Genomic DNA, 12971 nt, shown 5'->3' with positions numbered 1-12971 from the left:
AATACAGTCTGGCGCAGGCTTTTACAACACAGACCATCTCCTGATGGATAGTGTTCTGAATCTCTGAGTGCTACCAAAATGCAGGCAAGGTGGTGCCTTCAGGGCTTGGGGGCCCATTCATCCAGCCGGGTTGCTGCCTCTTCGGCCCTCCACAGGGTGGTGCGGGTAATGGACGTTTGTTGTGCGGTAATGTTGTCTTCATTGCATACATTTGCCAAGCATTACAGCTTCGACATTGTTAGAGGCACTGATGCTTGTTTTGGAAGGCCAGTTCTTCAGAGTTTCTTGGTGTGACTTCCACCCCTCCACCGTTGAGGACACCGCTTTGGGAGTCCATCAAGATTAGGAAACTGTGGGAGAAAGCAATCCCTTGAAGGATAAATTACTTTAAAATAATATTCTTTTATGGATTCTTCACCCACAGATTCCTCATGGCCCTGGCAGCCTACTCCACTTGGAAGTACATGATTCACATCTATGGTCGGTTGTCACACTTGTGTCCTTTTAAAAAAAAAACAATTGGTTATTGAAGTTGACCATTTTCTGGTTCGTTACTCACACAAAAGAACTGTTTCTGCTTCAACAAAAATTGTCCCACTGGTTTCAATGCATTTGGGATTTTACGTTTTACATTCCAGTGGCTGTATTCTGCTCCTGTAGAGTTTTCTTTTGATAACTACTCTTAAGAGGGAGTTGCAATAATTTGTGTTAAACTGTAACCAACTGGAACTTGCCTTTGGACAGCACCTTGGTCCCTTGTTTACAGATCCTGGTCACAACTTTGTTTGTAGAGAACAAGCTTGGTATCATCTGTTTACTTGCAGTTCAGGATTCTTTTAAAAATGTTTTTATTGCATATTAATCAGTGGAATTCGGTGACAAGATTAGAATAATGTTTAGGTCCTCCTGTGCTGGGAACAGTCACTGTTCAAAAATGGGTGCCTGTGGTTGGATGTGTGGGATTCATCTGTGATGAAGCACTACATTGCTCTCATATTATCGTCCTGCTCCTCTTGTTTAGGTAATGCTTTGCAGTATGTTTGACTGTAAGTGTGATGCTGGAAATGCATTGGAGGGACAGGGCCTCCATGTCCTGTACGCCTTTGTGTGTTCTCTGTTTTCTGCACAGGAGACCATTTGGGACTCCCGACAGTGCAGCACACCCTCTTTTTGGTTATGAACAGAGACCCTTGGGATACCCTTATGGCATCCATGGGTGGGGTACAGCCCTGTACTCCTAGGGTATGTTTTTGGGCACCTGTGTGTGGCCCACAGAGCAGGGTATTATGGGCTGGTGGCAGCTTTATGCTGAATTTGGCAGGCGCTCTGAGTATCCTCCATGTTGGGATACCCAGGCCCTGCCGTAGGAATCGGTGGATTCCTGATAGAAGGCAATATGGCCCATGTGGCCTCTTGGTTTCTATTACCTGTTACCTTGTTTTTACCAAAGTCCTGGGAAGCCCTGACTGTCCCTTCCCCTGACTGGCTGTTGGGTGGAAGAACCATATATGGTACTATGGGGATGTTCAGGCCAGACTGTCTGGAGTCTTCCCAGTGACTGTATGTTGTGGGTAGACACTTTGGGTGGGACCTGGGTGGGTTGACAGTGTGACCAATATGCATTCCATGTTATGGATGTCTGGTATCTGTGTGGGTGACACAAAGAATGAGACAACCCTGTCTGAAACTGACATGAATGCAGTATGGTGTGCTGAAAGGCTGGGTGCTTGCCCCAACCCACATTGCTTGTTATGGGTGTCTGGGTGGATTGAATAGCCTGACTGCACTGTGAGCTTGATGTGCTGCCTGCATGCATGAATGCCTTTGTGTGATTGGCTGACTGAACTTGGCGCAGCAGTGTGAATGAGAGTCAGATGTGTATATCTGGGGACCTCTCACAACCTGAAGCTGCTTATCCTTGAAGCCCAGCTGGAAGAAGGTTTGATGCAGCTTTCCGTCAATGAAATCTAAAAGCTGTTGAGGACTGAGCCAAGAGAGGACCTGGCTAGGAGACTGCTCCCCGAGCTACCAGGGAACATCGTGCAGAAGCTGATCTTCATCAAGGCATCCTGGAATGCTGTTGACTGGAGACTGGGTTCGCCGAGAAATCTTCATGTAAAGCACCAAAACATCAAGGCAGTCGAAGTCCATCGCCGTCAACTGTGGTTGGGAGGATCTCCGTAACTGCTGGAAGCTGTCGAGTTGTGTTGCCCAGAACCGGGGACAGCTTAACGCTGTGCTGCTCGAAGACCAGAGCCGCAATGCTCCAACTTGCCTAAGAACATTGAACGAAGGGCTCCCTTGCCATCACAGTCGACCGATTTGTCCCACCGCAAAGAGTCGAGGTCATCAACGACTGAGGAAAGTCCGCTGATGTGTTTCCTGCCACCTGAAGTCTGCAAAGACACTGACAAGTGAAGATCTGTGGTTGAGTCCCGATCGCCAACTGCTGGGTCTACGTTCTTCACTGAGTCTTCTTTGCGGCACTGAACTCTTTACATCGAGGTCCACTGCATGCCTCTTCTTCGCAGGACGTCCACGATTGATCGTCTAGCACCACCGAGGCCGAAGCTGCCGTCTCGACTACAGCGTTTACATTTCTTCGAGGAATCTCTACGACCCGTGGCTCCTGCTTTAAAGGGAGTCCCCTCACGAGGGGTCCGTCGATGAACTGTCAAAGCTCTTTTAACTCGTGTACATTGGGGTAGTTAAACATTTTTGCCAGGAAACAAGACTATTTTAACATAAATGGACTGGGCTTGTTTACACTCTTTATTACAGGTTGCCCAGGTTGGGGGGGGAGAGGGAAGGATCCTCACCTATAACTGCCTCTAGGTAGAGGGGGGGGGGGAATCAGTATTCTGCCATTGTTTTATCTAACTTGCCTTCCTTCCTATGATCTATGCTGATACACATTGTAGTATGATTTGTATGCCAGTAGAACTGTTAGCAGTTGATGCATTTTAAAGTTGTCAATAGCGAAGTGTGGTACCACATACATTGTACATATTTGCCATATTGGAATTGCCAGAGTACAAAGTGTGTTATTAATGTATGTATCTTGAACCTTATTTATATATAAAGAACTGTGTTTGCACATAATATAGTGTGTGGACATTCCTTTGTGGGGGCTTCGGGCCTACACTGTACTTAAGAACCAGCCTGCATCACCCCCTGAGAGCTTAAGCCTTGGTTTCTCGTCCATTGCTACCCTATAGACAACCTTGGCTGGGGTGCTCTGTCCTTCTAATCTACCATATAGAGTACAGACATTTGAAAGCCTGGGAATCTGTGGAAGGAAGATCATATGCATCAAAAAGTATTAAGAGGCAAGTCATTGTTTTCTTTGCTGTCCTGCTTTTCCTCCTCCCCAAACATGGTGAGGTGCTGTCACTTCTAGAGTTATTGAATAGGATCAGCTTGCTGCTTCCCTTCGCAGGCAGGCCCTACACCTATAAATAAAGCATGATAAAATCATGCTTTGTTTCTATTTTCTGTGTTTTTCTGGCATGTCTGAAACTGTTCCATTGCAGTCGTATCCCCTTTTTATGTCTGCTTTGATGAGTTGGCACACTCCAAAATCCTGTTTCAAATTGAATCGCTGCTCCAGCAGTTCTGCATCTTCCGTCACCACATGCTATACATGATCGAATTAGAGGGTTTGGTGGATGTTTTTTCATGGTGGGCCCGTGTATACCAGGTGCTGTAACTAGTTCTTGCATTGTTTTCAGTGCACGTCTGATCATCACCTCCTCCACTCTGGGGGCTTATGGAGGGACACCCCAGAGACAAGAACAAATTAGTATTTCAAAAGGAAAAGCTTCTGTTTAGTACCAACAACCTATTCAAGCCTGATAAGGTCACAAAAGTGTTGGAGAATCTATCACAACTTTGACAGTCATTTACTGCAGGCACCAACCTTTCTGGAGTCGGTGAATTGTGTTTGGTATTTAATCCTATGAAACATATGTTGCCCCCCAGTAGATTTGATACATTTAGGAGTAGAGTTCACCTCCACCCAGGGTCGCAGTACAAACATACAGTGCCAGTTGGTCCTAATGCTCCTTTAGGCTGCGCTTTCCTAGCCATGCCCAGCTGAAAGACTATTAAAAAACCCTGGTTACTTGTTCCAGTACTGGGATCTTTCTTTCATTTAGTTCCCTCTTGTAAACATGCAAAGGTTAGACAGAAGGAAAAGTGAGGAGAGAATAAATAACTCTTTGGGGGGGGGGGGGTGGATGCGAGAAATTATTCCTTTTCCAGTAATGCGTAAGCTCTTTGTTGGTGGTGCTGGTTCCTTGGTTTCCAAGAGGTGGATTTTCAACCGTTTCTTAGGATTTGGAGGACCTAGATTTCATGATTTCATAGTACTTCACTCCTACTCCAGAGCAACTGTTCGGTTCTCTGTTGAGAGATACTGTATTTCTTATCTTTGTCATTTCTGCACTAAATTGTCCTTTAGCAAATCTTTGTTAATCCCATTTGCACATACATCTCCAAATTTGCTCTCCTTTTATCGTTTGAGCAAGATGTATAGGCACCAGGTGCAAATCGAAGATGATCACAAGTATCTCCTAATTGGTTCCAGTGCATATCTTTGGTAATGAGCCCAATAGACTTGAGCAGCATTGCTTGGGCTTATTTTGTGTCTCGTAGCCTATTAATATAGGTGCCTTTTTTCAGTGATGTCAGTGTTGACAACCATCCTGAAAATTCAAGCTGGTAATTAAAGATCTCATAATGGATTAGGAGTTTGAGTATTACAACAGGTGAGTAACAGGTCTTAATTTGCTCTGGTCTTTTATGTGCTTGTTGTCACTCATACCTTCGTGCTTGGTGGAGAGATGCAAGTATGTAGAACGTAGATACAAATATCACCATATTGTGTTAAGGAATTCATAGAGAGCTGATTGTATACATGTATTTAATGTGTAAAATGCAAACCAGGAACTGATCTGTGATGTGCTGCTTACTGACTCACTCTGGATTTACCTTTCAGTCCATCTGGTCGAGCTCGATGATGCATCCCGGCCCTTCAGCGCTGGAGCAGCTACTCATGCAGCAGAAGGAGAAACAGCAGCGAGGGCATGGTGCCCTGAACCCACCACACTGAGAGACCCACACCGAGGTTGTGACCCTCGCTGATGAAGGCTCCATATACCATGGCATGCTGGGTTTGCAGGACTAGCTCTCGCAGTCCTCACTCTCCGGGGTGGCAGCCCTCAGTTCTCTCCGTTTCTCACAGAGGGCATAAGTGCTCCACCGATCTGCCGGGCGCTCGAAAACAAAATCCATCTCCGCAGTGCGGCAGTGAAAGATGGCAACGGCAAAGAAAACGAATGGACATCGGGAACTCTCCCATAAACCTTGCTCGACTCTAGTCGCCCGTTTGGGCTCATTGTGGGAGAGAGGAACTGGTGTATGCCTCACTCAGTTATCCTATCCCGCTTCCTCTTCTCACATCCGCTGTGCATGCCTACCACCCATAACCACATGGGAAGTCCAGGATGGGAAGGGGCGGATAGAAGCAATAGGCGGGAACTTCAGTCCTTGTGACTAAGGAGAAAAAGGCGGGCACGCGGGTGCAGTTATTCATGAATGCTTTGCTGATTGAAAAATGTCTCCATCTTCATTACCCGCTGGGGTCATTCAGATCCCCATCAGCATAAAGATTGCCTGAACTCCCTGCTTATGCAGATAAGCCTGTATCTCTTAGAATCAGATCCCTGATAGAAGTGGCAAACGCAGTGAGGTTCACCTCTATCAAGCCAAGCCATAGAGAAGACGGAAATAAGGACATCAGGCACCCAGCACATCTGCCTTCATGTCCCTGGTAAAAGTAAACCTTCCTAGAAGGAGTACCACAGAATGCAGCATCCCCCGCTACAGGGCTAGTATTTAGCCGGGGCCAATGTCTCTGCATTCGCCAGCGTCTCCAGCAAGGAACTAAAATGGGGAATGAGGTTTGGGCGGGTTTTAAAACTCATGTACATTTTACTGTAGTGTAGGAAGTAACCTAGTCAGCAACTCACAGGTCGCTGGCTGGTTTTAATAGGTAGGTTGCAGCTTAAATGTTTGGGGGAGGAGATTGGGAAGGGAATGTTTTTTTTAACCTTCTCCCTCGTGCTGGACGCTTGTAGCGTGCCCCTAATCTGCCTCCAGGGTTGGTAAATTGGTATGCTGTCAGAAACTCTAGAAGGTGCTTTACCCTTTAATGAAACTGTGGTGCTGCTAAGGGATGTGGGCACGTTGTGGGACAGAGTACAAGAGTTGGCGTAACAGTAGTGCTCAGCTTGGACTGAGTCCCCTAAATGCAACCCTCCAGAAAGTTGCTTTCTCAGACTGCAGGCACTTGATGATATGCATCACTGTACTGGGATCAAGCCCAGAGGTTTTCTGTTCACACTGTGTATGATGCAACCCACCCACCCTCAACAGTATGCACAGCACTATGCTTACAAATCTGAATTTAAAATGGGAGGTGGCCAAAGAAAGGAGCACTGTTGTAAGAGTTTATTGGGTCTTACAGTTGGATTGATCACCGTGAAGATATAATGAAAAGCATCAGTCACTGATAAAAAAAAAGGAGAGATATACATTTGAATGACTAAATAATGATCTGGGGAGCAGAGGAGACTTTTTGCAGATATGGAGTTAATTAAAGACTGCAGTTTTCTAACAGGGAACAAGCCAGAAATGCTTGTGTCTTCAAAGGGGCATCTTAAAACTAGTTTACAAGGCACTAGAAAATGTCATTTCCTTGGATGTGTGTCCAGTACTACCACTATCCAGTATGTCAGCAGCCATCTTGTGTAAAAAAAAGAAAAATAAAAAAAAAAATGTTACAGGTGAAGTCCCTCCAGCCAACCAGGCACTTAACCCTGCAGTGTCATAACTGACAGCCTTTTGAAGAATAGCTGCTCCATGAAGGTGTGAGATCTTCAAGATGGCCTCAATTTACAGGTAGTCCCCTTTTACAATCAAATGGCTCTTTACCTACCCCACTTGTCCACAAATTCAGAGAACCATTTTACGCCCGCCTTGAACCTTAAGCACATAAGAAAAAGGGAATGCAGATCTGTTTCAGCTGCATGCCTCTTGCCTGTGCCCACTGTTACAGGTCCTCCAGGCACCCCAGAGTTCTGTTACATACCTGAAATGTGGTGCCCCTTTTATGCTTCCTATGCACAAACTTGCAGTGGTCCTGTTTTAGTATCTTAATCTCTTTTCTGTTGTGCCACCACGACAGGAGGACCCACATTCTTCACTGAAGACTTAGGGCAGTGGCGTCAGTACAATATTCCAAAGTTCTCTTGTACCCCACCCTTCAAGGCCCCTATAAGATCCAAACTTACTGACACGTTGGAGCATGGGACACAGCTGCACATCCTCTCATACCCAACCACTGCTGCATCAGGACAGGGTGTGCACAGGGCACCTCCTTTCTCCCAACTCGTGCTTTAGTGCAGTACAGTGGACAGATCCGAACCTCAGCAGGAACTGGTTTGTGTCGTAAGCTTATTTGTGTTTGTCTGTGCAAAGACCTGCAGCTGCTGAAACCAGCTTTGCCTTTAATTAAACCTTGTTCTCTCCAACTCTGTGTAATATTTTCTGGCGTGTGTGTGTGTGTGTGTGTGTGTGTCTGCTCTTTCTGCACTGGAGTAACACACTGGTTCTCTTGTGTATGGTATGATGAATAGCATCTCACTACTTTTAAAAATCTTTTTGCTTTTTGCTCTTCTCAATAACCCCTTTTCTGGTAGAACACCCTTATTACTTAAGTCATGAGGAAATTCGCTGGGGGTGGCGAGAACTGGGGCAGAGAGACTGTGGTTACAACTAAACACGAGGAAGGTAGAAAGTGCCATGTTTTTTGGATGCCTTGGGTGCATGTAGATCCAAGTACTGTTGACCTTACATCATGAGTGCTGAAATTATGGTATATCTTACATGAGAGCAGGTAATGGGACTGGATATGTGAGGTGGTTTTCAAAAACATTTGGCAATTAAAACTAAGATGTTTTTGGCTGTATGATGTACTCGAGATGCATGCGTGGCCCATTCAAGAATAGACTGCGTGCAAGGCAAGTGTCAATGGATAAGAAAAGGGAAGGGAAAGACTGATGAATGTCCGAAATATCACTGTATGGTGAAATCGTGTTACTCAGTGGGAGACATTCTGGTGATTACCTTGATGGCATCTCATTTAAATAAAGTGTTTTTCTAGTAATTTAATAAAGCCTAGCAATACAGGTACCAGCCTCACTGATGAACTCGCTTTCTAATTGGTTCTCAATGAAAGTGCTAGTTTTTCAATTCAAATGGTATTATTTCCGAAGAGAAGAGTAAAGTTACTTTGATTGGCACCTTAATAGCCATGTTAGTTAAATATTAGCACCTTCGATGAACATACATACAAAGACCATCATAAGACCTCTCATCCTGGTTAGGGGAGCAAGGTGACTTGTAAAGAACACCGATATTAGTTTTGTGAGGAGGCGGACAACGGGGTGGCATTTAAGCTATAGACTTTTATCGGCAAAAATAACCTTTCTTCCCCATTTCTAGAAGGTTATCCCTACCAAAACAAATAGCTTGGGTGCACTTCAGGATGTATGTCAAAACCAAAACACTGTCCTCTGCCCAAACCAACTACTGAATCCCTATCACTAATATAGCATTGAATAAGCACTTTACAGAAGGGTACCAGGAGAAGGACTCCCTTCTCCTGCTGTAAGAATTCAGTCCTAGACTGGGTTAACAGTAGTTTTTTGCAATAGCATCTGATTTACCAATATGACCAGGAGAAGGATTCCGTTCTCCTGATCTATCTGGAGGAATCTTAATGACTGTTCTGCTAGTCTTTTGCACAAGTCTTTAAATGTTTCTTGTCTTCCTCCCAGGGGTTCTTCATTAACCACCACAAGGTTTTGACAATTCTTCTTCTATCCCTTCTACTGCCACGGCTTCCTGAGCCCTGTATCTGATCTTCATTGTTGGGGAGTTTGATCCACCCGCTTATATAACTCCTCTGCTTCTTGCCTGAGGACCAACTGTTTTTCAGGATTTCTGATGCCATCAGTTTCAACTGCCCAGGCTGCGCAGGACGGACGCAGGCTTCTCTCATGGCTGTTCCTGCTTTCCCACAACATGCTTCAGTCCTCAGTCTTTACGTTTATATAGCTGGGCCCGCTCCAGCTTAACGTCCACGTCTTTCTTTGGTGTTCCCGATACAAACCTCATACATCCTTGGGGCAACCATGTCAGGCTCTTGGTAATAGCCTGTGGTTACTCTGCAAATTTCCTTTGCTCTTCCTCGTCCAAGTCAAAGCAGATATTGACGGTGAGATAGAAAAGACTTTACAACAACAAACAGTAGCGCTGTCAGGTTGTACGTTGGATGGCTTTACCAGGGTCATGGCCTCTGGGGAAACCGGTATTGGGAGATCCTTCATGGGACAATAGTCCTTATCCCCAGCAGGAGAGTCTCTTCTTGTTAGGTCCTGCATTCCACCAACCCTAGGAGCACTATTGGGTAGCGGCCTCACCTCCCCAACCTCACAGGAAAGGGCTCCCCTCGGGGGAGATGTGATGAGATCTAGGGAGAAGTGACGAGATCCCATGAATCATCACATATCCTTCCCCTAATGGATGTGGCTCCCCCATCTTGTTCTAGGGGAAATCCTGATAGGAAGTCTACATTCCCCTGTTCTTTATTTGATTTATTTATAGAACGCCAAAGCCTGCACGCATCAGGGTGCTTACAAAAACACAAAGAATTTATTAGACGGGACAAAACATAAACTGAAGGCATGGCTCATTTACTGAGGGGATGTTGGCCCGTTGAACAGGAAACACAGTAAATGGTGGGCCATTTTATTAAAAATATTTATAAACATTTCCGAAACACCAAGTACCTTGATTCCAAACATAGATCTGTTGGTAGCTTGTTCCATGCTTGAGATGCAAGAATGGGAAAAGATTGCCCCAAGCCTATAGCTCTTGTACTTCTAGGAACTGTCAAGTATCCACAGTTACTCGAGCGGTGCGTCACCATTGATAATTTCTGGGTCAATGAGAGGGCCTTAAAGCATATTCTTGATGACAGTCAGCCAATGGAGATTCTTTTTGGCATGAGACATGTGCTCCCTTCTTGGGCTGTCTCAAATGATTGGAACTGCTTCATTTTGAAGTATTTGTAGTTTATTTATAGAGTTCCTGTTAGCCCCAAACAGAAGGGTATTACAATAGTCCAAGCGTGGCATAACAATGGCTCTGACCAGAGTATGTCGATTTGAGGAGGACTGGCGTGGTTGCCCGTGTCAACACCTTCAGATGCTAGTGTGCCGCTGACCACTTAGTCTACATGTGCATCAGAGTCAAGAGAGTCTTCAGCATACACACCCAATGTCTTTACTATGTCAGTGATGTTTGTATGATTTCCCTCAATTTACATATGGGTGTACGTTGGACCTAATTTGGCTCTGGCCTGCGTAGATCCAAAAATAAAACAAAAAAATCAACTCGGTCTAGGCACGATTCAAACACATCACATTTCTGGACATCCAGCTCTTAATTGAGCTGTAAATATGGTCTAATTGGATTGAGTCAGCCATGTAATCTTCAATTCATCAAGAGTTGAGTGGTGTCGGCATAGTTCCTAAAATAAATGAAGTTCTCCAGCATTGGATCTTTCATGGATTCACATGCTTAGAATATTCCCCGTCTACAGACAGGGAACCCTCGGTACACTTATTAAGCCGTTTCCCATAGGAAAACTTCCAACACTTTTGTGTCCTATCTATCCTATTTTGTGTCCACTCGACATCGTCGGAACCCCCGGTCAAGAAATCACGACCAGCGGAGAAGGAATCATCGAGAAGCCATTCTAAGGAGTGTTCGTCGAAGAAAACCTCGTCCTCATCTTCGACGAAGAAAGATGGAGGAAAAGTCGAAATCCTCCTCGGGCAATCACCATAGATCGACCTCGAGTCGAGAAGCGTAAGTCAGGTTCCGAAAAGGCGGGAACGCCTCAGGGACCTACACGACCACCACCGTCGTCGACGGCAGGGCAGTCCTCGACCCCTTCTCTGCCACTGACACAATTGGTCTCAACCGTTCTTGGGCCGCATACGGCGGCGACGGGCCAGCTCTAGCCTCGTCGACTGAGATCCTGCAAGAGGCCTGGCGACCAGAAGTATTCGACCCGGTTTTGCCAGAGACCCTACTGCAGCAAGAGGCCTTGTCGGTGTCCTCGGGAGATGAGGATGTGAGAGTAGCTGGCCCTACAGACCTCGGGTTACGAGGAATTACCAGGCCTCTCACCAGGAGAGCCAGCATTCCGGGGTCTACCCCTCTTCTCAATCCGCCGTCACTCTTGTCGCTGGAGGTTTTATCCACGTTACAAACTTTGCTGAAGACACTGGACGAGAGGCTACCTCAAGCAACTCAGGCCAGGTCGCCCATCGACGAACCGGGCCCGTCTCGCCACCTCAGTCAACCCCCATGGCAGTGCCAGCGGGTGGAGACCTCTCAGCTGCACACCACGAGGAAGGAGAACTGATAGATTCAGACTCGGACAGGAGAACCTTATCGGATGTCTCACTTTCCCCCTCCAGGGATCCAGCCTGGGAGTCTGAGGTGGAATTGGAAACCCTGAGAAGCCCGGCTCAGCCGTCTCCCCCGGACGACATTGGGTCATTTCACGCCATGATGGCCAAAGCGTGTACAGAATTCGGGTTGGCCCAGGAAGAGGAGAAAAAGAACTGCTTTCTTTTCGACCACATGGGAAAGAGAAGGTGGTTGGTGTTCTCGGTACCCATCCTGGATCATGTGTGGCAGGAGGGGTTACAGACCATGCGTCACCCTTTCTCGGAACCGGCAATAAAGGGTCGCCTGGAGAAAACATTTAAGGCCCCAGAAGCCACCCCCAAGTGTCTGTCCTCCCAACCAACCCTTGACTCGGTGGTGTCGGCAGCAGTGGCAAGAAAGGCGAGGGCCCAGCACAAGTGCACGACGCCCCGGAAAGTGAAGCCAGAAGACAGGATGCCTTTGGCAAAAAAGTGCTGTCGGTAGGAGCAACCACAGTGAAAGCGGCCAACTCTCTGGCTATAGTAGCCAGATACGACAGAGATGTGGCACTGACCGGCACCTATGCTGGAGCATCTTCCGGAAGAATATCGTAAGGCGGCGATGTTACTTGTCAGGGAATGTGAAGAGGCCTCCAATCATGCCATAAACATTGCGGTGGACCTTGCAGAATCGGGGTTTAAACAGGTGAATAACGGTGTGGTTCTCCGAAGGCAAGCATGGCTAAAATGCACCAACTTTAGACCAGAGGTGCAATACAAGGTGCTGGATATGCCTTTTGAGGGAGACCTTCTGTTCGGCGAGAAGGTGGACGAGGCCCTGAAGGGCATGAAGGAGGACTCGAACACGGCGCGTTCCTTGGGTGCCCTCCAGAGTGGTCGAAGTTTCAGGTCTTTTCGTCCCATTAGAGGAGCAACGGGAAACTCCAGATTTTCGGCATCAAGAGACGGATCCTTCGGTAGGCCGGCATACCCCTCCCAGGGATACAGACGGGCTTCTCAAGCGGCAAAGTGACACCGAGACTACCAGGCCCCCAGGAAGAGAACAGGTTACTCGTCATCGACGAGACATAAGCAGACCAAGGACCAGCAATGACGGACAGCGGAACGTTCTGGGAGGCAGAGTATCGTGCTACATGGACGAATGGGAGCAAATAACGGATCAGTGGGTGTTGGACACAGTAAGATACGGACATTCCCTGCAATTCAAAAGCAACCCTCCGCACATTCCACCGGCGTTTGTAGCTCAACCCCATGTGAGCGTGTTGCAGCAGGAAGTAGCACTTATGCTACAAAAAGGTGCTATAGAATTGGTTCTGTCGTCGCAGAAGGGTCAAAGGGTTTATTCCCGATACTTTGTGGTGAAAAAACCAAATGGAAAGT

General features: G+C 46.7%; 1 protein-coding gene across 6 annotated transcripts in view; it reads left to right on the top strand.

The window, feature by feature from the left end:
- Nucleotides 1-7595, top strand: part of SMG7 (SMG7 nonsense mediated mRNA decay factor) — a 1316737-nt gene extending 1309142 nt beyond the window's left edge. For all 6 annotated transcript variants that reach the window (XM_069641403.1, XM_069641402.1, XM_069641401.1 and 3 more), the window contains one exon: nucleotides 5000-7595. In XM_069641403.1, the coding sequence (XP_069497504.1) occupies nucleotides 5000-5113 (114 nt within the window). In that variant the 3' untranslated portion in view covers nucleotides 5114-7595. The remainder of the gene's footprint in view (nucleotides 1-4999) is intronic.
- Nucleotides 7596-12971: the final 5376 nt, after the last annotated feature.

The sequence above is a fragment of the Ambystoma mexicanum genome, chromosome 1q (genome assembly GCF_040938575.1).
Source record: "Ambystoma mexicanum isolate Mex_15411 chromosome 1q, UKY_AmexF1_1, whole genome shotgun sequence".
NCBI classification, from domain to species: Eukaryota; Metazoa; Chordata; class Amphibia; order Caudata; family Ambystomatidae; genus Ambystoma; species Ambystoma mexicanum.
Note: the sequence above shows the minus strand (reverse complement) of the source record. Positions and strands in the feature narration are given on the sequence as shown.